Genomic DNA, 25,363 nt, shown 5'->3' with positions numbered 1-25,363 from the left:
CCAAAGTAAATCAATCTGTAATTCTTTCAAGAGAAAAGCATACTAATTTTTCATTATAAATTACTATTTTGACTTGTATAGGTACCATTTATATTCATGTAAAAAACAGGTCCAAATGCAACCTTCTGAATAAACTTTAGTGATATTCCAAAATAATATCCAATGCTGAAAGTGCAGATGTGCTTGTAATGGCCTGCAGTCTATGTACTAATGTACCAGTGGCTTGAATTGTTATCATGTGCCAACAGTCTTTCAATGACTCACAGTAATATAATTCCCAAAGTCCCTGTTTGAATTCACTATATATCCCACTTAATATCTCTGTCCATTAATACTTTTATGAGCACTTTGTATTTTCAGTGAATAAATAATCTGAATACAAATAAATAATTTCAACCAAATTAAATACTGTCCTGAATACAACAATATAAAAGAGTCTGCATGATCTTCCTGCCAGAATATATAATTCCTAGATAAACAAGATTATAAGCTCTCTACCGGACCTAGGTCACAAGTAGCATTTTCTGATAATACTATGACTTAATGAAATTCATCCATTCTAGAGAATTATGTTACCAAATTATAATACAGAATGTGGTATACATCAGGTAGGCCAGGTATTTTCATATGGGAATTCCAATAACCTAGATCAGACTCAAATACATATGTCTACTTCTGTTGATAATGATCCTAATATTAAACCCATTCATTGAGAAAATATTAGGTATGAATTAGTTATTTACAGAATTCTAAAAAAAATCAATAATTATGATCAGGTTGACAATGAACTTGATTTTGGACAAGGTCAGCTACAAGATACAATTTTACTTAACCTATTGCATTTAATGAATAAGAAAACATAAAAAACAATTCATCTCAAATATGTGTAGTAAAGCATAACTAAAAAATATCACTAAATGAATTAGTCCTACAATGTAATATGCCTTCCATGATATTTGTTTTTAGGCAACCTAAAAAACATGAAAAAATATAGCTGAAACTATACGAATCAACACTGATCAAAAGCAGTTCTTCAGTCTTCTTTCAATTGATTGTGTATGTTTGTATATCTATGTGTGTGTGTGTGTGTGTGCAATTTGGATTTTTAACATAGCTTTTAAAAAAAATCAGTGATATCACTACAATGTCTGCAGTGTGACAGTTTATAGTGATGTCTAGCACTGGGGCATCATGCTGCAGACATGTGGCATGATGTCCCACCCAGTCTATACTGATGTCTAGCATTAGGGAATCAAGCCACAGAAATGTAGCTTAATGTCCCACAGTCACATTATCTTGACATCAGGCCGACCAGTCCTAACACTAATCTCTGAATCCTCAGTGCCTAGCAAGGCAACTGTTAGTACCATTTTCATAAGTTTTTGGTATGACTTGGCCGGGGTCCAAACACACGAACTCTTACATCTGAGGCGGACACTCTAACCACTAGGTCACAAGAGTGGTCAATTTTGTGGTAAAACGGCCTATTATTTGGGTTCACATATACCACCATGTTGGCCAATTCTGCACACTGGGTAATTCTGCGCAACAATATATCATTTCTGTGAACACCGGATCACGTTATTTTTGGTCAAAAATCCATTTTGTGTCAAGAAAGAACTATCATATTTTAATTAAGGAAAGTTATATTCATATAGTGTATAAAAATATCCCACATTTAGACTCGAAATGCAAATGAAAATGTGATTTCTAAATCTCAACATGAAGACCTGCTCCATTGAACCTGTAACCCAGAAAATCCTATTTACTATGTATCTTTTAGAATCATACAAATAAATACATTATATAAAAATGGAAATGTATACCTTAAAACAATTCTGCATCTTAATCCAAGTTTCCAATTTTGCAAGAAGTTGTCCCACTCGTATAAAATCATCTGCTACCCAATGTGTCAACTTGCAGCTAGAACGGGATTCTCAAGAAATTTCCGAATGTATAGTCTGTTTCTAAATCTTGAGTAATTTATCCCCATAAACAAGACATTGTAAACACACTGCATCCTATTCACTGTTGTTTCTCTTCCACATGATAGTTTATTTTTTATAAAATGTTGAACTTTACTAATTTGTTTACAAAATTGGTTTAGTTTGTTTAATATCTCTTGCCATTTATTGGCATTGTTACACTGAATTTTGTAAAACTAGCCATAAACCTGCCCTAATTACTCGACCGAACTGCTGACAGAAACAGTCCAAAGTAATGTATTTCATTTCTATAGCCCGATGGATAAACATTACATCTTTTCAAAGCTGTGCGCAGAATAGGCCGCCATATCATGAGTCATGAAAACAATGGGGTGGTATCATGTGTGTCCAAAATTAATATTATTTTGAACAGAATATTCTGGTGACAACTGGCTCTTTTCAAATGATAAGCATACAGTATTTTACTTTCATCGATTGGTCAAATTTGGTAGGCATTTTGCTACGGCATTGGAGATGGAAAATTTACCTGCGCAGAAATGCCAGACAGCATTGTATATATACTGATATTTTGGTTTGTGATTTTTTTTCCCCAGCTTTTGTCATATATTTGACAGGAACAACTTCAAAATCTGTATACGTCGAAAACACAATACAAAGTTAAAAGTATTTCCACAATACATATTATCAATATTAAAGTCCAAACACATATGGCATTAGTTACTTCACTTAGAGTGCTAGGCAATTTGTTTTGAGAGTAACAAATATGTGAACAAGTATGATGGCACCACACAGGCACTTGATTCTGGGATAAACTAATGTGTACACTCACCAATTAATTGTAGTCATACAACGTAAGAAAAATCAACCAATATTTTTGTTTTGGGGGTGATGGGTCCTACTGCCTAACTAATGGCACTGTGTTAGCGTGTTCTGATGTCAAGTATTAGTGTAATGAAAGTCAAATTTTCAGGAATATCACACACACCTGGCAACCAATAACAATGCTTTTCTACAAAGTAAAATTTTATTGTTTTTCTCAGACTTTACTACCCTGATATCTTTTCCCTAATAAATTCAAATTCTCGCAAAAGAAATGGATCTGTTTTCAAGTTTCATTGGCCTACATTTCAGTTGGCTGGAAAGCGATGAAAGTTGGGAATGCCAAAATCGGGTTAAGTTGAAATATTATTCTTTAATGAAACAAACAAAAGTATATTATGTCTATCGGAACTGTAAGCAACATTTCATTTCATTCAAGAAACATTTCCCCTACATGAACCTACTTTAGCATATTTCAACTACCATCGCACTGCAACAAATTCAAGTGTATGTCAATAGAACATGAAAATGCATCCTTTGCAAGTGTCATATTTTCATTCTGCAAGGATAAAGACAGCACAGTAAGTATATTAATTACACATAAATTAGTAGAAGAGTGTTGATATACGCTGCCAAGTGTGAGATATTCCTGAAACTTTTACCACTTGCTATACTACAGGGGCTTGTATCATTTCTTACAACTGACCTATCATACGTGTACTGTATAATAACTACAAAGGAGGACACTTCTCTCCTTTCTTGTGCGACCCATTTCAAATAAACGCTGTTATTTCAAGCTATATTTTCACACAGCGTAATAAATTTGATACCTATGTTTAGCTCAGACATTCGACTTTGTATGCATATCCAAAATTTGGCTACTATCATACTTTTAAGGAATAGCAGACCATTTTCCCCACACTCACATGCCCGTGATCGCACCCACTTACTATGCAAGAACATTGCATTGAATAGAATACTACCTTCTCACTGGCCAACTGAAAATAAGTTATAAATAAATGCAGGACTTCATTTTCTTTTAACCAAGACGTATTTCATTCACATGAACCTCCCTGAGCGCTATACAAGGCCGTTATTTGGGTAGTAAGTAACACATAGCACTAAAACAAAATCAACATGTACTATGTCTTGCATTGTACGACTACAATTAACTGGTGTTCATTGGTGAATGTACACATTAGTTTACCCCGGAATCAAGTACCTGTGTGGCACCAACTATGCGAAACGGGATATGTTAAATCCTCGAAAACTTGGTAGACTATCCATTATTGCGTATATTTATTTCAAACGTAGATAAGACAGTCAATCACACTTTCGCTGTGGACATGTGATTTGATTTTACCTGTGCATTCCACCAATGTGCTCCGATAAAGTTGGAATAATGACCGACTTGCAACGTTATTATCTCTCGTGTAGTCATTGTGTTCTCTGCATGCTATCGGAAGTGTATGTCTCCGAGATGACAGTGTTTATTCGCACAGATACCTTGTACAAACGTTAAGTTCCGGTGTTTCTCAATACCGATCACTCCTATTTATGCAGCTCTCAATAGTTTCGTATTTTGCATTAGGCTTTTAAAGGAAAATAATTTCCCCGAATTCCTCAATGGTTACATTAGTTATTTAAATAAAACCTTGTACATCTCAGGTATTGTTCAAATATTCTTAATTCCCTTATTTTGGTGCATGATTGAGGGATATAATATGGATTATAGAGTATACAGCTTGGCCTTACTCCAGATGTGCATCTTTAAAAAATACCTGCTAGCTCCACTTGATCATTTTCACTTTCTCAACTTCAGACGTAAATTTTATATTGAAAAATTGCCGACAACTTTCACTTCTTTTTGTTTCTTATTTTTTCTTCTTCATTTTATAGTACTTGGTAATTCATTCATTGTACTTTCTGAAGCTGGTATTGTCTAGTCTGGCAAAATTAATTCGCCCTATTTTGATAGCTGCTAAAGATAGTGTACATTTTAGACAAATTCAGACTGATTTTTTTTTAGCACAAGGGCTCAGTCGTTTTAGTTAGCAGTGTCCGTAGATCATGCACAATTGCCATAAGTACAATATCCAATGAAATGTCAGGTATGCCAACATTCTCTCCACTGTGCATGTTTCAAATGCAAACAACTTCACCTTACATACGTCAAAAAGAATTTCCAGGGGTTTCCTCACTGGTTATACCGGCTATTTATTTAAAAAATATCTTGTATATCTTAGGTGTCAGTGCAATGTTGAACCATCTCCAGAGGGAATCACTCGAATCCAGGCGAACCAATGCCCAGCTGACAATGTTGTACAATATTGCGAACAACCTAGTGGACACCAGCGGACAAGAACCTGACCCTGGCATATAGCCAAACTAGGACGAAACACAAGAAAAAGTTCCAATTAAAGTCATCCTTGACAAATTGTTTCAAGTTCAGTTTCTTTCCACGTACAATAGGGACTTGGAACAAATGCCATCAATAATTTCAAATAAATCTAAGAGCGGAAGAACACGTAGACTTGCAAACACAAATAGGAAACCTAATTGGGGAAATAAGAAACGAAAGCACAAACCTGAACAAAACTGGAGGACAGAAAACCCAGAAGAAAAAGAAAATACAATATAAACAATTGAAGAGGAAACATTGGAAACGACGTACAATACACATTATATTCGTAACGGCAAATAAGGGGGAATGACAACTCCCAACAAAGGTTGGAGTGGGAGAGATATTTGAGTCCCAACAAAACGGGAAAGGCACCCACACCCTGCAAGGGGGGTCCTATAGCACTAAAGAATATGTGTGCCATTTTGCTAGACGAAAGCTCACTGGAGGGGGAACCCTCAGCAACAGAGCAAGACCCCGTGGACCTTATTGGCCTAAAACCTCCAACTTCCACACCGGTGCCTAAACTGAGATTAAAAAAAGGAGAAGAAAAAAAAGACATCAATATCAAGCTCATCTCAGAGGAGCGATAACACAAAACCAGAAGGTTAAACCAGGCAAATGATAAATAAGGAAAACCCGAAAATGGGCCCTAAAAAGATAAGAGGAAAAAAGCTCCAAAAGGGAAAGCAAGTACAAGACAGTACAGCGAATGACGAAATGACAACGAAAGCGATGACAAATATAAAGACGAAGACACGGATAAAGACATGGAAATAAGAACCGGTTTGGAGACAGAAAGCGAGGACGAACGACAAGGCAATAATGACACGGACACAGACATGGAATTGGAAACTGGACTAGAGACATAAAACACGGAGAACAATGAAACAATTGAAGAGAATGAAAATCCAATCAGTGATAGCAAAGGAGGGGGACAGTACCCCGAGCGACCTAGATCTAAATAAAATTACTTTCGTTAAAATTAACATTGAAATAAATCAACAAATAATAATACAAAGGAATGCGGCAACCTGATGGTGAAAAAAGATGGAAGGAACAAACTTCCAGATAGCCTCAACTAACATAAATGGAATAGATAGGGGAAAAGTACTTAAACTAACCAAGGAATTGACTACGACATTATCCTAATTCAAAAAACCGACAATAAACTTTGAAAAGAATTAGTAACAATCACTGAAGAGAAATGAAATGTAATGGTTATTTTAAACGATTTTAGACAGCGTGACATAATGGGGGGGGGGGGGCACAACAATTATTAAAAACAGAAGCGTCTTAAACTGGAAGAGAATTCATGAAGGAAAATTCTTTGCTGGTAGAATGACACACATACTGATAGGAAAAACTCATATAATCAACATATATGTACCTGAAAATAAATATAAAAAACAACAGCTCCCAGAAAAGATGTACAAATATCTCTACGACTATTCTATGGAAACCTTATAATAGGAGGGGACTTTAATTTGGTGGGAGATAGCATAGACAGAGTAGGTGAACTGACACATGACAATAAAAGATTTAAAAGGGTAATGAGCAACCTAATATAAAAAGAAAACAAACAGGTCGATATATATAGAAGGTTAAATATGCTGAGAAGAGAATACACATATGAATTAAAAAAAACACACAAGCAAACAGATTAAATAAATTCTGCGGTACAAATTACGAAAACAAAAGTTATATAAATGCTGGAATTACAAATGTTAAAATCTCCGACCACAAATACTTAATATTGAAATTAATTTATAAAGTAGGAGTAAATGGGAAAAAGGAATTTGGAAATTGAATAACAAAATTTTGGAAGAATAGGAGTTCAGTGAAATAATAAAGATATAAGAGAATTAAAAAATAATGAAAACAAGGACATAATTAAAGAATGGATTATACTACAAAAGCAATTTAAAAAGGAAGCCACCAAAGTTTCTGCAAAAAGAAGGGAGTTATAGTAAAATTGGAGAAAGACGCCATAAAAAGATTTAAATAAACTAGAAAAAAAAGGACAGGAAAAATACTAAAATAAAGAATAGATAAAATATTGGAAGAGGAAGGAAATATATAGAAATAAGAGCTGAAAAGTTTACGAAGATCTATTTAAAAAAAGCAGAGGACCTATATAAAAAGACGAGATAAGGAGAGGGGGGACATATAGAAAGACTAAGAGACAACTACAACAAAGATACATCAGGAAAAACAGAAATTATGGATCATATTAGGGAATACTTATGCCATGAATTCATCTCGATGGGTGAATTTAAAAACACCACTAATAAGCTAGTAAAAGAAAAATCCCCAGGTGGAGATGGACTCAATGCGGAATTCTACCAAATATTCCAAGGTGAGTTGTCGCCGATTCTCAAATGGTTATAAAACAACATTATATTCAGAAATGAGTCTATGACAAATACAATGAGGGGAAGGCTTATCACACTAATTTATAATGGGAAGGGAGATAAGGAAGATCTAAAAAAAATGGAGACCCATCTCTTTCCTCATTATTGACTATACATTTTTTAGTAAGATACTAGCAGACAGGTTTAAAAAAGGGATGTCATCATTAATCGCGACTCAGTCTCGAAAGACCATGCGAATAGCGCCCTTGGGGTGTTGTCTGTCTCTATTGGCATCGTCTGCTGTGGCTGTGCAGGCCTATACGTGAGTGACAGTCAATATTGCAGTTGGTACAGACATACTGGCAAGTCTGCATTACTGTGGTTGCTGCCGCGTTCTTCTTTCTCTTACGTTTCTCTGCCGCCAACTGGCCTCTCCTCGCATCAGCGACTGATATGCCATTGTTTACCGTTAGTCTCCAGGTGTCTCGGTCCTCGGCCAGCTCTTCCCAGTCATCGGGTGAAACGTTGCATGCCTTCATGTCCCTCTTGCATACATCCTTGAAACTGAGTGAGGGACGTCCGACTCTTCTCATGCCAGTGGCCAGTTGTCCATATAGTATGTCCTTTGGCAGCCTTCCATCCTCCATGCGTCGGACGTGTCCTAGCCATCGAAGGCGGCGTTTGCTCAGCAGGGAGTACATGCTGGTGGTACTTGCACGCTGCAGGATCTCGCTGTGTGGAACACGGTCTTGCCAGCTGATTTTCAGGATGCGTTTTAGGCACCGTATATGGAAGGAGTTGAGTCGGCGTTCTTGCCTCATGTAGGTACTCCAGGTCTCACTTCCATATAGAAGGGTGCTGAGAACGTAGGCCTGGTAGACTCAGACCTTGGTGTGCTCTGTCAGCGTGTTGTTTTCCCACACCCTCTTCGTTATTCGAGCCATGATGGTGTTTGCCTTTCCAAGCCTTCTGTCCATCTCCATATCAATCGAGACAGTGTTGCTGATGGTTGACTTTAGGTAGGTAAAGTTGTTGACTGCTTCCAGGGTGACACCGTTGGTTTTGATGGAAGGGGCAATGGTGGTATCTTGCACGCTGACATTTGTTTTTTTCCAAGCTGATGGTGAGACCAAACTGCATGCAGGCATCAGCGAAATGGTCTCCCAGTCTCTGGAGGGCTTCCTCTGTGTGGGTCACAAGAGCTGCGTCATCTGCAAAAAGCATCTCCCTGATGAGCACAGCTCTCACTTTGGTCTTTGAGCGCAGTCGTGCCAGGTTGAACAGCCTCCCGTCGGACCTGGTGTGTAGATATATGCCATCGGTGGACGTGTCGAAGGCGTAGGACAGGAGCAGTGAGAAGAAGATCCCAAAAAGTGTTGGTGTTAGCACGCAGCCCTGCTTCACGCCGCTGTTAATTGGGAAGGAGGTTGAGGAGGATCCATCATACAGGATTGTTCCCTTCATATCTGCATGGAAAGAGATTATCATGCTGAGGAGTTTTGGGGGGCAACCGATCTTACTCAGAAGTTCACAAAGACCCTTCCTGCTGACCAAGTCAAAGGCCTTGGTGAGGTCGATGAACATCATGTAGACTGGTTGACCTTGCTCTCTGCTCTTCTCTTGGAGTTGTCGTAGGGAGAAGATAATGTCTGTCGTCGACCTGCCTGCTCTGAAGCCGCACTGTGATTCCGGATACACACGGTCCGCCAGCAACTGTTGAGTATGATGCGGACGTACACTTTACCAACGATACTCAAGAGCGAGATCCCTCTGTAATTATTACAGTCACTGCGGTCGCCCTTGTTTTTGTAAAGGGTCACAATGGTGGCATCGCGCATGTCTTGGGGGATTACTCCTTCCTCCCAGCAGAGGCAAGGTAGCTCGTGCAGTGGTTTAATCAATGTTGGTTTTCCACGTTTGATGGCTTCGGGCGGGATGCTGTCACTACCTGGTGCTTTGTCGTTTGGAAGGGAGTCGATTGCTTTGCTGAGCTCCTCTAAGGTTGGCACTTTGTCAAACTCTTCAATGGTGGGCAGATTCTTTATGCTGCTGAGGGCTGCATCGGTGACTGACGTTTCTCGGGAGGATAGCTCTGAGTAGTGCTCTACTCATCTGGCCATCTGTTGCCCACGGTCTGTGATCTTCTCTCCCGTCAGAGATTTCAGAGGAGCGACCCCTTTCACTGTAGGGCCTAGAGCCTTCTTGATGCCACTGTAATACCTTGGATGTTTCCTGACTCGGCACTGCGCTGGATCCCTTCACACAGTTGTTGCCAGTACTCGTTCGCACACTGTCTAGCAATGCGTTGGGTGTTGCTTCGGGCACTTCTGAGAGCAGCAAGCGTCCATTCATTAGGGCATTTTTTGTAAGCTATGAAGGATTTTCGTTTCTCCTCGATTTGTGGTTCCATCCTTGATAGGTGTGCGTTGAACCAGTCCTGGCTGGGTCGATTCTTCTTGCCAAACGTTGACATAGCTGTACTGTAGATGGCACCCTTCATGGCGTTCCACTTGGCTGTAGCGTCGTGCTCCGGCAGGTCCTGTAGAGCCTCGTCCAGGGCGGACACATACTCCTTCACCCTGGCAGGGACTGACATCTGCGCAGTGTTTATGCGAGGACGTCCTTTTGGTTTTGAGCGGTGTAGCGTGTGAGGCTGTAGTCGCACTCTGCTGCTCACGAAGGTATGGTCGGAGTCGCAGTCTGCACTGTGGTAGGTTCTGGTGGAGAAGACGCTGTTAAGGGCAGAGCGTCTCGTGATGACCAAGTCGAGTTGGTGCCAGTGATGAGATCTGGGGTGTTTCCATGACACTTTGTGTTGTGGCTTACACTTGAAGAAGGTGTTTGTGACGCACAGGCCATGGTAGGTGCATAACTCCAGAAGTCTCTGACCGTTTTCGTTGGTCTTTCCAGTGCCATGATATATGAGGCAGGTAGGCTATGACTCGTGGTCCGCACCTACTCCAGCATTAAAGTCATCGAGGAGGAATAGTGGTTCGTTTTTGGGGCATCCTTTGATCTGTTCGTCCAGCTGCCCATAGAACTGATCCTTCGCGTCTTCTGACGACGTGAGGGTTGGGGAGTAGACACTGATGATGTTGACAGGACCTGAAGCAGTGGTGAGGCGGATGGATAAGAGACGCTCAGTGCCCCCTGTGGGAGGTTCAACCGAGGTCAGGAGATTGTTTTTGATGGCGAAGCCCACTCCGTGCTGGCGGGGCTCCTCAGGTTTTCGACCCTTCCAGAAGAAGGTGAAGTTTTCCTCTCTGAGGGAGCCACTAGAGGCGAGCCTGGTTTCCTGGAGGGCAGCTATGCTGATATTTAGTCTGGTGAGTTCTCTATCGATAATAGCCGTCTTTCTGGTGTCGTCCACTTCTCTGAGGTCGTCGGAGATGCCTGTACACATGGTGCGCACATTCCAGCTTGCAAATCGAAGAGCTGGAGTCTTCTTTATTAGTTTCTTGTTTCTTTTGTCTGGTGTGGAATTACCGTCTGCTTGTCATGCTGAACAGCACACTGAGCTCCAGACACCCACTGGAGCAGGCAGACGATGGCGGGTCAAAACCTTATTGACCGGGGGCTGCCCGGCTTGAGGCGGGCGATAGTTTGGCCAGTGGGACACGATGATCCCTCCCACCGTCAAAGCTGATCCATGGCGCCCCATCCATACGCCAATCGGTTTGGACTTATAACCCGTAAACTGTCAGCTTCCTTGTTGTTTCCTCACTCAGTAGCGAGACTGGAGTGTCCTCTCCAGGGCGCAAGCCTGGGCGTGGAGTATGGAGATCCTGGGCTGCCCAGACGTCAGGGTCCCCCTCTCGTCCTTACTGGTGGGATCCAAAGGAATGCTGAGCGTGACATTTGGCACCAGTTTGGATGCAGTAGCTGCCAGAAGGAGGTCGTAGTCGACCCCCAGCTGCCTTAGGGGCTCCACTCCGGATTTTCTGTCTGGGTTTACTCCCGTAGCCTTTCCTTCTCCCGAAGATATCCACAAGGCAGTGGAGCCATAATCCAATGGATGGGACTTGGTGGGTTTTGAATCAGAGTTTCCTTCTCCTAGATGAACTGCCTGACAAGGCTAACGAGCTTCATCTGCCCGGGTTTGAAGTCAGAGTTTCCCTTCTCTTGGATTGTTGCCTGCCAAGGCTAACGAGCCCTGTCTGCCCACCCAGTTATACCGCCGGGCACTCGGTCGCGCCACACAGCAGGCTCTGTTTAAAACAGGAGGCTCCGCGTGAAGGTGCTGCTGTGGACACAATATTGTAGGAGAGGCCATATGCAAGTAACCTCCTGCCCCGCAGAGCGAGACAGTGGTCCTGCGGCGATCACTACGCCTGGAAAGGAGAGGTTATGAGAGACGCTTCACTTTCCTTTAACAAGCGGGACGTCAGGCCCAGGCCTCGTACCCACCCCCACCCCCCCTCAAAAAAATGGATGAATACAATGATAAACATTAACCAAACATGCGGTGCAAAGGGGCGGGACATCCAAATCAATATTTTAAGCATAAGATCAGTGATTGATTACATTCAGGAAACAGGTCAAAAAAGGTGCCATGGTACTTTTCGACCAAGAAAAGCCTTTGATAGATTGGAACATAACTATGTACAGAAAGTTCTGGAACAATTTGGATTTAGAACATAGTTCCAAAATTGGACAAAAATCCTGTACAATAAAATAACTGCAATGGTACATGTAAATTGGGCTGTCACAGGGAAATTTGACATACAAAAATCAGTGCGGCAAGGGTGCCAACTGTCAATGTTAATATGTTATTATACGTAATAGCAATTGAAATCTTAAGTAACAAAATAAGACAAAACAAGGAAATAGAGGGAATAGAAATCCCGAATCTAAAAGAAGAACTGAAAATGGTCCAACACCCAGATGATTGTAAAAACTTTATAAGAGACCTAAATTCATTTAAACACTTTGAAAAAAGATTCAAATCATTTGGAAAAGCATCAGGGTAAAAGATAAATCATGACAAAACTGAGATATTTAAAAATAAGAAACTGGTGGGGAAATCACCCAGGATTACCTCACAGTTAATAAAAGACCGGGTCAATGTTCTAGGGACACATTTTGAACAGGGAGAAGAAAAAGAAAACTATAAAATGATGGAAAAACAAATAGAAGAAAACATAAACATCTGGACACTCACGCCATTGTGCATACTGGAGTTGGCCCAGGTGGCCAAAACTTATATGTATTCTAATATAAATTATACACTGAAATCAATTGATATAGACAACAGAAAATTAGACAAGTTAAATAATGAAATAATTAAATACATATGGGGCTATAAAACCCATTATATTAATATATAAAAAATGTCTATAGAGCAAAAACAAGAGGAGGGATAGCCTTACCTTGCCCATTACTAATTAAATGGACAAACATACTAAACATAATGAAAGTGACAAATTCGGATCCAAGATCGCCATGGGAGGGATTATACATATATTGGTTTGGGTTTTCCATTATATATATATATATATATATATATATATATATATATATATATATATATATATATATATATATATATATATATATATATATATATATATATATATATAAACTAACAAAAAGATTGGAATTTCCTAGAAAATTTAGGTACATAAATAAGCTTCTAGTAAAGTATAGAGATGAAAAAAAAAAAGAATTATGGGAGATAAGCAAAGATAAAACTTATAAAGGAAGAGATTACTAACAAAATAAAAAAAATACGGTACAAAATAGAACAGGAACATATTGAAGTCAATTGGGACAGAGCATGGGGGCACTGGGCTAAAATTAACTCGCTAAAATACAAAGCCTAATATTCAAATGCATGCACAATGCATGGTTAACTGGTGAAGTTGCTGTGAGGAGGCGTATGATTGGAGTCATACCAAAATGCCCTTTGTGTAAACGGGCGGATTTTACCAAGTACCACACAATGGTCCAATGTCACAAACAGCAACCCGAAATATTAAGGCTAATTATGGAGATTTGTAAAAAAAAATATAAAAGAATAGAGGTATCGGAAGAGCAATGCACTATATTTAGACGGAAGGTTTTATATAGAAAAAAACAGTAATGAAAATAACATACTACATAACAAAGACTATGATGGCCTGTGGACAAGTAATTACTATTGGACACTAAAAGCAGGTGGGAGGGAAAGATGGGGAGAGGGCTTCGGTTTACCTCCCACGTAGGGGAGAGTACCGTCTATGCACGGGATGGAACCTTGACCTCGTCTCTCGCCTCATGGAAATAAATAAAATAAACTCATAACAACAGGAATATAATTGTTCCTCCGATGCCTCGTAGAAAACAGCTAACAAAATAATCAACACTACAATCAATGGGAATCAAGGCCACTAATATAACTAAAACCAATATAAGTTCCCTTTTGTTTTGATTTCATTATAATATAGGGATACAGGGAACCTACGTATGAGAGAAGTATGAGGCACAGGCGTCAAAGGGCTATGCCACATGGCGCTACGCGAAGTGAACAGGCATGTGAGTCTCAGAAAAACCCATACTTGGACCATGGACATACAAGACACAACAACGGGATATATGAAGAATATAGTATTAGTGGTTACACATATAACATATAGGTACTAACCAACTAAAACGTTCCCTTTTTGTTTCTTTTTTTCTTTTCTTCCTGTCCTTAAATGATACCGTCTATGCCTTCTAGCACCATTTCGACCAATTAGACCATACCGATGGACATGACTATGCCCAGAGTTTAGAAGAAGCAATACAAGAAATGTGGTTATCTAAACGAGGTACGTCTGTCTATCACACCATGAACACGCAGATAAAACAATAGGATTTATTTTATCTAAATCCCATAGAATGCATCAGTTCCCATTTAAATTGAAATTCAAATCGAAATTGAAACCTATAACTTAAATTAAAAAAACAAAGAATGGAGAAGAAGAAAAAAAAACCGGCTCTCTCCCATTCTTCTTTGTTTTCTTCTATTTTCTCTCCTCAAATCAAAACCAAATCAATCAAACCATACGGAAAGTGGAGGGAAGATTTGATCCAACTGCTGTCGTAACACACGTATCTGTAGCACACAAACAAGATAGCAAATACACATATAGCATTCACAGGACGTAGGGGACCCATAGCAAAGGTCACTTTCAAATAAAAAGGGAAGGGATTTCGATTAGAACACTGAAGTCTAGATCAGATGAAAAACCCATAGATTACACTAGGAAAAATACCCCATCAAAACTTTGACATTATATAATTTTTTTATCAAAATTCTTTTATAAAAAGGAAACACACACACACACACATACACACACACACACCTTTCGGGGGAAAAACAAACACATAAAACACTTATTTTTTGGAAAGGGGGGTGCGCATCTGTCTGGTGCTCCAAAGGAAAAAGAAAAGATATACCTGCATGAAATCGATAGGAATATGAGTTATTTTCTCAGAAATTGCGAGTATAGCATTGTTTATTTCTTTAATCCGTTGACAGACTAACCGAAACTATGGCTTGGATGAAATTTGACTTGGAACTCATTTGCATTCAGAGTCACATGACTACACAAATCTCGTAACCTACATGTCAATGATGACATAGATCAAATAGTCACGTGATATCACAGTTCAAGAGTACAGATTGTTCCGAATGAAATCCTGTATTTAATGTGCTGATGTGCTCGTAGACTTGAATGTGTCGATGTGCTAACAGTCTTGATGAATCACAATGACATAATCCAGAATGTTCTTTGAATAAATTCGAAATAATGCTAATATAGTGATTTAGTTCAAAAGTCAACATGCACTTTGTAATTCCAATGAATAAACAAATCCTATCAAATTATACCAGACTGCAAGTCAACATTGATTCTAACACAGAACAATAATAAAATATGAATAAATATTGTTGATGTAATCAGACTTATATACATCCCCACTTGACCTAACTCGCCAAAACAAAATCAGAAAATAATCCGTCATTTTAATGGAAAATTAATCAAAACTGTAAACAAGGTCAGGTCTGTTTACTTCTATCGAATCCACCAGAAGAAAAAAAAACATAAGGTAGACAATGGTTTCTCCAAGGGAAAAGTCGTTTGACCTGAACTCAAATTCAAGTAAACATGTTGCTTACAACTTATAATTATCTAAAAATATAATTTAACCATGAACAGAAATTAGCTACGCAATATGTTGTTTACAAATGACAGCTTCATGTATTCTTAAAATAACAGATTTCTACATGAATGATTTCTGTCATAACACACACCCATTGTTGAACATGCTCTCTCTCTCTCTCTCTCTCTCTCTCTCTCTCTCTCTCGTTTGATGTCACTTCGAACACCAGTTTCATTTAAGAGTTCACTGTCAGCATTCTAAGATAATGTTGTCCATCTAGGCTGGCTCATTTTTTGGTGAAGACAGTGATAAAAATGCTTGTACTAAAATTTCGATTTTCTAGGTCGAGAATTTAGATTGTAGCTGTTGAATTAAAGAGTAGTAGGCGAAGGTTATATTTTCTCTCGAGGTTTTAGATTGTGTCGTTTGAATTACATGGCGGGGATTGAAATTTCAATGTCATACGTCGAGAATTCCTAATTTAGGTTTTGATTGAAAAAGTTTATGTTGAAATTTCCGTTTCATATGCTGAGTATTTAGATTTCGTCTGTTGAATTACACAGCGCTGGTTGAAAATTCGATGTCCAATGTCTAGCTTTTAGATTGTATCTTCTGAATTACACAGCGGTTGTTGAAATTTTAATGTGATATGTCAAGAGTTTCATTGATTGTGCTGAAAGTTCCATTTAATATGTAGAGTTTTTTTTATTGTATCTGTTGAATTACACAGCGGTGGTTGGACATTTTATTGTTCTTGTCAGAATTTCATTTTTATATGGTGAAATGATGTGTTGGTGTTAAAAATAACATTACACAATGTCCAATTTAATAATTCAAAATAATATCGAGTATTAAGATACATCATTCGTGTATTCAATTACGAGGCGTCATTACATTTCATGCATTTAGGCCTACAGTTTGAAAATTACCATTCACAGGTCGAGAATTACTAAAAGTTTCTTCGCTAGAGGTCGCTCTCGTGAACGACCGCGTTATTTTTAAACAAGGAGGCGGCTTCTCGTTGCTGTGAAATTCAATAGATGAAATTTAAATACTCGTCATATGAAATGGAACTTTCATCACAAACTGTAACATTCAACGTGTGAATTCGGGATTCTCGGCATATGATTTTGAAATTTCAACCACCGCTGTGCGATTCAAAATATACACTGTAAAACGTCGAAATAAGAAATAGAACTATAAACCAACACTGTTTAATTCAACATAGAAAATCTAAATTTTCGATATAGAAATGAAACTTTAAGGACATTCAGTTTGATACAACACGTGATATTGGATTTCTCGACATACGACATCGAAATTTCAACTGTAACTTTCTCATTGGACCAGCTTTAGTCCGCTTCGGTGCCTCATACTATGAGTATCTAATAGCATGTGAACAGTTATGAAAATGTTTTCTCAGGTTGATTTTTTTAAAAAATTAAATAGTAGGTATTTTTCACCGTTTCGCTTTACTTTTACTTCCAACCTTGGTTAAAAAATGGCCTTCGCATGTGACCGACACAAAGCCGTTTACATGTTGCAGCCTTAGTTTCTAGACGAGCACCAAGCGGGCACTTTGAAACCTTCATGTACTCGCTTGCTCTGGTAATGTCAGGTGCAGTCCCCGAATGTCTTGAAAAAAACAACAATAAATGCTCTCTTTTAAATGTTATGTACACATATGAATAGTAATGCATCATATTGTAAGAGATTATTTCCATTCCAATCATATAAACAGGTCCACAATTTTCGTAACAACGTATGGTAGCACTATTACACAGGAGTCTGACGTTTCATCAATAAAGTACGATGAAATCCCTGACAACATGAAATCACCTAATCGGTACTATAAATTATAGTGCACTATTTATTCAGAAAGTGAGTCGTTACTTTCTCACGCACTGTAATATAACCCTCGCGTGCAGTGGTGGTGGTACCGTGGTTGAGTTAAAAGTCAATTAAATATAAATAAAAAATAACGCAGTGTATTTCATTTCAAAAGAAAATCACTGTCCCACCCCACCCGTTCCCGAAAATTAAATGGCCAACACCTTATAGTATATGAATTTGATATGTGTAACAGTATGTTAACTGTTGTATAAGTTGGAATTTAAAAGCTATGACTAAAGTAGGATGATTAAGCCTACACTAGATCTATAGCTGATACTGTTATAGACATCGTGCTAACATTTGAAAGCCCATTGATACAAATCAAAAGTGTTCAAACCGAAGCCAGCGATTTACTAGCAATATTATTGGTATCTGAGGGAGAAAGCAGCAAACATGAAACACACTCATTCAACAAACGAAGAAAATACTTTAAACGTTAGGGAAATTATAGCCAGGAAACAAGTGCGCTCCTGAAAATCGTAGCGTGATACGCAGCCAAGTAAAGGAATACATATGCTTGACAAATTCACATACGCCAGTAAATAACTATAACATGGCACTTTTTTATCCGAAATTTTTCCGAATGTTCGATTTGGCTGGATTGTATTTCACAACATTCCATTTGACCGCCGCGTTGGTATGCTGTCAAACATGTGATTAAAGGATAAAAAATACGTAAACAAAACTACACGCGAGTTTTATTCCGAGTAGGCGGAAATAACGAGTTTGATGCAGCGGAGGAATACGTCGAGGCCACAAGGCCGAGATGTATATTACTACTCCGTATCAAAAGAGTTCTCTCTGCGACTTGGAACAAAACACGTGTTTTTGTATTTATTGCATATTCCCATTTTAGTCACACACTCTTTTCAATTTTTGTAGAGTATACATATAGAAACATGAATTCGGCAATTTGTGCATAATGATAGATATTGTACAACGCCTGAAAAATCCCCATGTGACATACGCAACAGGAACTAGGCCTAGATATACTGTGCAGTTGTCAGGGGCGGATTAAGGCTCACTGGTGCCCTAAGCACTGACAAATCTTGGTGCCCCCGTCCTTTCCACGTACACCTGGGAAGATAACCCTAGAGTGCACCATGATCAAGAAACAGAACATTATGATCAATTTGCACTAGTTTTATCAATTTTTTTTTTAATACAAATCTTCATTCGTTTTTTCTTTCTTTTTTTCTCACCCTTTTCTCAACTTTGTGGTGCCCACTTTGGCCCTGGTGCCCTAAGCACGTGCTTAGTCTGCTTAATGGTTAATACGCCCCTGGCAGTTGTGTCATCAATCTGTCTGCATTGCGAGATGATGATTCACTTTTAAAATTTGAATGTTTTTAAAATGTTGTATGGGATGTTTGGATTGCTTTAGACTGCAGTCATAGGCAAACGAATCTTTCCTTACTTCTCTAATGGATTATGGTTTGGACCAGTAAGTGACCCTTTTTCATTTACCAGACTAACTGAATACACACTCTACTTCCATATAAATTTCAGGGCAAATTCCACAGAATAAAAGTATTTAAAAACATTAAAAAATTTTATAAAGAACGTCCATTATTTTATAGTACTTTCAAACTTTTAATTTTTATGTTTTCTTTTCAAGAAATTCTTGATTCATTTAACTTACAGTGATAATTTAGACATATCTTTTTATTTTACAAAATGAAGATTATGTCTCTTTCTAACATAGGACCACATTTTTAGGAGTCATTTGGATATTTCTTAACAAGAAAAGTCTTAACAATATTGCTCTGTTTTCATCAATTTATTTTCTACTTGAATAAATGCAAGAATTTAAAATGTAAACAAGATGTTTATTTCTCTAACTTTACGTCATATTCAAAATAACTGCTGCTCTCTGTAATACGTCTACATTTTAACTTGCAATTGTTTGTCAGTTTTATCCCCATATTTACTGTGGTAATATTAATAGACAAATTCGTCCTCCTAAACGTGCTCATGAAAAATATATAAGAATTTTTTTTTAGATCATTAACGCTGTGGAACTGTGGAATATTTCTTTTCTGTGTCGTCGGTGCTGCAGCTGGGTACGACATCAGTTTACTCTTTTTCCTCCGATTTATTGAACCTTGTTATTTATGGTCATTGCGCCTAGAATTCAGCACTTTGTGGCAATTAGCAAACTGTTCTGAAGATCAAAATTGTCCAAGAGAGCGCCACGTGCAGAACATGTTGTCGAATCGAGAGAATCGGCTTGGCAAACTTTGAAGATAACGAAGAGGAAAACTACTACTAGAGGGAACCGTGTCTCTGATGTGATCAGGCCTAGTTATGCTGTGGATTTAGATTCGTTCAAAAACATGTCTTTGAATGAAAAATTAGTAGCTCGGTTCTCGAAGTTATCAAACATTGAGAGCTTGAGTGAACATGTATCAGCTAGTGAACGCATGCTTGGCGACCTGCATGCGCAGAACGAAACTATCAGCAGAAATGTAAAGTTGATGTAACACAAGTCGAGAGACCTGGAAGCGAGAAGCAGGTGATGGAATCTTTTATTCAGAGGGATACATGAGGCATGTGGCGAAAATTATATCGACATGATTAAGCATTTTCTTGGCTATCATGCTGACCTTGACCCACGAGGAGATCAACATACAAAGCGCATGACTTGTGGTTCTGGTCACGAATAAAAATGATACAATCGTCCTATAATTGCTGCGCTCAGGGATTATCAGGAAACCGAATTGACCATGAATAGCGCTAAAATAAAATCTCAATAAGTTGGTACAAATTCGTAGGGATTATCCCAAGGAGATTGCCGAAGCGAGGAAAATATTTATGGCCAAGATATAAGCTGGAAACGGAACGGTAAACTTGCCTCTTTTAGATTCCCATCTAAACTTGTTGTTGATGGAATTCTAGAGCACGAGATGATGTTCTCATACTTGAAGGAAGTGTTGAAGGGAAGTCGCTGCGTTTTTAGCGGTCTTGATCTCGGGAATGAGGAACGGGTATTGAAGTGGGAGAGATTGTTTTTCATCCACTGTCAAAAGCTGTTCAGCAAGATCGTTCAGCAGTGGTATTTGCTCCAGTTGTCTCTACTCATAAATATCGAAACCCTGGCCATGTTATCAGAGGTCATACAAACCGTTTTGCTCCGTTAGGTCATTATCTTGACGCAACTATTGGACCAGACCAGGAGGTTGACGATGATAAGCCAACATAATCTGAGAGTCTTGATGATTTAGAATGGTTGCTTTATCAAAGCATCGAAGAGGGCAGCAGAAAGCGACCAGAAATAATAACTTTGTGACTCCAAAAGTGATGGATTATTCTCACAAATGACCAGTATATGTACAAAATAATGACAATGGACGTGTTTCTAATCAAAACCAGAACATTCAGCCCACTCAATCAATTCTTGGATAATCAAAAGCGCGTGCTTCAAATACGCGTTTGTCGTCATATACGGTACCTAGTCAGAATATACCCCCAAACCGTAACACCGTTCCATTAGTGAAATGCAGAGCGCGGGGAAAGATACGAGGCTTCCACCAAGGCTATAGTATACAGGAGGACGAATGCCACAAAAACAACTCCATGAAGAAACAATGAAGAAGACATTATTACGAATCGTTCTGTTCAATGTACAAGAACTCTCAAGTAAATCGCTAAATGAATGAAAACTAGAAGAATTTAAACTACTGTTTCAAACTAAAGATATTCTTTTCACGGACACTTGGACAAACGAGCTTTTTAACTTTTTTTTTTTTGCATTGCATCGAGCTCAAAGAAAGAAAAGTTACCGATGAGAGATTCCGTAGGATTACTATTTTACTTCAATAATTCAATTGCATAAGGTATAAAATTAATTCATTCTGATTCTGATTGTTCATTGTGTGTTAAGATCTGATTTTTTAAATAAAAAAAAACTTGATAAATATATTTATACGTATTTATGTTGCTCTGTGGCCGAAGACTCAAGTCGTCAAGACATGATTGATATTAGTGTTTTTGAAAGACTGAATGATCACATAACGCGTATTGATAGCTTAACGAGATGCGATTGTTGGTATAAATAAAAAAAAAAAAAAAAAAAAAAGAGGGGGGAGGGCTAGGACTAACACAATGTCTGACTTTGTAGCAGATGATCACGGTAATACAGGTATACCGTCTGTCTGTTGGATTAACGACGTGTTCCACAATTCTGCCATGTACGTCGGATTACATCTTCGCTAGCCAAGGTTGCGATATGTTAGCTCTAGCTACACCTGGTGGATCGAACAGATATGTTAGTGCTTTGTCCTAGCGACATCTATTGGATTTCGTGAGTTGCTCCTTAGTATGTAATGAAAACTAACCAAAATTGGCAGTAAACCTTTGCAGGTTTTTATGAATAGACTAGGCGATATAAGTCCCTAAACCGCCAATCAGTATCATCTCGGATGAGGGTCTGATTTTTCGGCATACGGGTGAGCATGCCAGAATTCGGGTCCATCGAAACACCACAAACAACCCCAAACCTTCGAAACACCACAAACTACTCCAAACCAACCCAAACCCACGAATCACCCCAAAACCCTCTTGTTACGTATATGTAAAGAAATACAATAAAGCTACTTTTTATTTATACAAGTTACTAAAATTACACGAAACATCCCAAACCAAACCCACGAATCACCCCAAAACCCTCTTGTTACGTTTATATAAAGAAATAAATAAAAATAATTTGTATTTATACAAGTTACTGAAATTACACTAGACACCCCAAACCCTCGAATAACCACAAACCCTCTCGTAAGCGGGATATAAAGTTAATGAAACGTACTGTGCTTAAGTTTTTTTAGGAGTTTTCGGTGTTAAATTATTATATCAGTAGTATCAGGATAATTTTCCTTGAAAAATGACTTCAAAATTACGTGTTCGAGAAGAACTGTATTCTGGCTTTGCGGTTCCTCTCATTTGGATTGCGTTAAAGACTACATTTTTGTGTGACTCTTGCCGCCAGTGGCTTCATTCAAGTTGTGAAAATTTAAATTCTGAGGAGTTTGGAATATTTCGGAATGTTGACAGTTCCTATGTATGCAGCCAGTGTTTCAGCAATGAAATTTAACTTCCTTACAATTACTCTCAATTAATCCGATTAATACAGGTACAAGTTGATCAGTAGTTACAAAACTTAAAACCTAAAACATAACAATTCATGAAATTCTGCTTAAACATTACGAATGCTGGATCAACGGGTAGTTACCCAAAATTTATCAGTTTATTAACTTCACACAACGTGGAACATACAATCCCAAAATCAGTAGAAATAAACTATAAAATGCTCAGATATGGTTGTCAGAACCTTGGCTAGCGAAGATATCTGTATGCGTGTTTATAAACTATTTAAACTTACCAAGTGTTAATCAGCTGCAATGCCGGTGTATTAATTATTAACATGCAGAAAAATGCAAAAGGTACTAAATAGTGTAATCAGTTAACACATATTCAACTGCAGGCCCCGGGACTACTTGGTCTAGTGAGGAGTATGCCCAATAACTTTCTCGGTCCATAACAAAACTGGCCTACCCAACTCGGACTATACTGTACTTAGCCCATTACATACTTGATCCACGATTTATATAATAGAAATGTGAATGTAATCTTTGTTCGTTTCTTTCAGCGGTAACTCAACATCTGACAAAATAATGTAGACGAAAAACTTCAATCGTAAGCCGAGAAATATCTATCAAGAAATGTGTACATGATGACGAAGTTATCAGAAATAAAATTACTGTGATCAGATAAAGGCTAAGAAAGTCACGTCAAACATTGCCAATATTGCCGATTACCTGCTGGAAGTAATAGTCCTACAACGTAAGACGCATCACCTGCTAATTTTGCTTGGGGGTGGGAGTGATGGCACTAAACCATACGTAACATATGATAGGTCTTACTTTGAAGGACTACTGGAAGCAGCTGGAATGATAAATCGCCACCCTCTCGTTCAAACAATTACACCTCATAAAAATAAAGTCCCATCAGTCATCTGTTATATTTCAGACCAGATGAAAGATATGATATTTCCTCTCTCTCTCTCTCTGTGATTTCGATTTTTAACCTAGCTTTAATAATTTTTCTGTCATATCACTTCGATGTCTGCAGTGTGGCAGTTTTTATAGTGATGTTTAGCACTGGGGCATCATGCCGCAGACATGTAGCATGATGTTCCACCCAGTCATGATATTATCCTGACACCAGGCTGACCAGTCCTAACACTAACCTCTTAATGCTGAGCGCCAAGCGAGGCAGATGCCAGTACCATTTTTGTAAGTCTTTGGCATGACTTGGCCAGGGTTCGAACCCGCAACCTCCCGCTTCCGAGGCGGACGCTCTGATCACTAGCGGTCGAAATATGCGAAGTGCCAGCCAGTGGAAATGGACAGAACATTTAATCTTAGCAACTTCTATATCACAACAATTGTTTACAAGAACCACAGACTGACCAGAAAAAACAATATACTGTTCGTGATGATGATGATAAAAAGTTGATGATTATGACGATAATGATCAGCAAGAGTACTAATTTATGTACATATATTATTTTGACTACATAGTGGGCTGGATAGCTTTAGATTGATTTTACTTGTACCTGTGAATCAATCTATGTATTATTTGTCCATTTAGATATTTATGGAGCAGTGTAGTTATTTCTCTTCTTCTCTCCTTTATATTTTTAGTTGCTTGTTTTCTAGTATCGTGCACTCAGTAAATAGGTCTGTGCGTTCATTATATTTGTCTATCTGTCTTTCTACATGTCTGTTAGTCTATATATTTATATATCTATATAATCCAAAAGCATTCCTACCCAAATGCCACCGTCCTTCTGTCCCTCGTTCTCTACGATAATGTATCCCTTTATTTCTCTCTTGTAATGAAGTCTTCGTAGGTTTACATGTATTTATGTATGAATGAATGAATGTATGTACGTATTCTTAGTAGGCTTATGTGTATATATTTATGTACCTATGTATGCATTAACTAAAACTAAATATGCACTTGTTTGTTTGAATAAGTTCAATGGTCATTTTGTTCCTTTTGTTGTGAAGTTTCTTTAATGTTTGTATGTATGTATGTATTTCTATGTAAATTTGTTATAAAGCACTTTTTCACTTTTGCCGATAATTACAGTAAATTATATAAATAAAAAAGTATTTTTTTTTTTACTTCTTGATATACGTAACGACAGGGTTTGGTGTGTTTTCGAGGATTTTGGGTGGTTTGGAGTGTTTCGTAGCTTTGGGATGGTTTGATGGGCCGGCTGTGATTCAAATATAGGTGAGAACTTCTGTAAACACGAGAGGTGGAAGTGTAGTCGATTATATAATATGTAATCAGTTGCCGTTACCTTTGATTCTTATCTTGTAAGCCCACCCTTCGTATTCTGATCATTGTGCGATAAAGTTTATTATGAACATAAATAATTATTTTTTTAAAAAATAGTATCAATCCTGAAACTAGTACTTTTGATTCGAATTATACTTAGAAGCCTGCTGTAATTAATGAATTTACTGATAAATTAAGCTCTCCACCAGTAGAGAGAATTTCGATGAATACTGAAAATTGTTTAAGTATTAATGTAAATCATGAAATGATTAACGAATCGATTACGAGATTTTCAGATGTAATTAGCTCGGTAGCAAATGGTCAACATATAAAACTTTAAATGCCTAAACATATTCATCAGCGGAGACATTCGAGTTCGAGTTCATCTTGATTTGTCGGTGAATAGAAAAGCAAACGAAAATAATTTCACAAATGGGGATGGGTTTACAGAAGAAAAAGAAAGAAAAAAACACGAGTCC

General features: G+C 38.1%; 1 protein-coding gene across 1 annotated transcript in view; it reads right to left on the bottom strand.

Annotated features, from left to right (window-relative positions):
• Nucleotides 1-4,296, bottom strand: part of LOC149800916 (protein misato homolog 1-like) — a 56,997-nt gene extending 52,701 nt beyond the window's left edge. The window contains exon 1 of the mRNA XM_089954979.1: nt 4,129-4,296. Coding sequence (XP_089811105.1) covers nt 4,129-4,206 — 78 coding nt within the window. The 5' untranslated portion in view covers nt 4,207-4,296. The remainder of the gene's footprint in view (nt 1-4,128) is intronic.
• Between the last annotated feature and the right edge of the window lie 21,067 nt (nt 4,297-25,363).

Source organism: Sinohyriopsis cumingii, chromosome 4 (assembly GCF_028554795.1).
Source record: "Sinohyriopsis cumingii isolate HCF-2022 chromosome 4, ASM2855479v2, whole genome shotgun sequence".
Taxonomy (NCBI): Eukaryota; Metazoa; Mollusca; class Bivalvia; order Unionida; family Unionidae; genus Sinohyriopsis; species Sinohyriopsis cumingii.
This window is presented reverse-complemented; position numbering and strand designations above follow the sequence as displayed.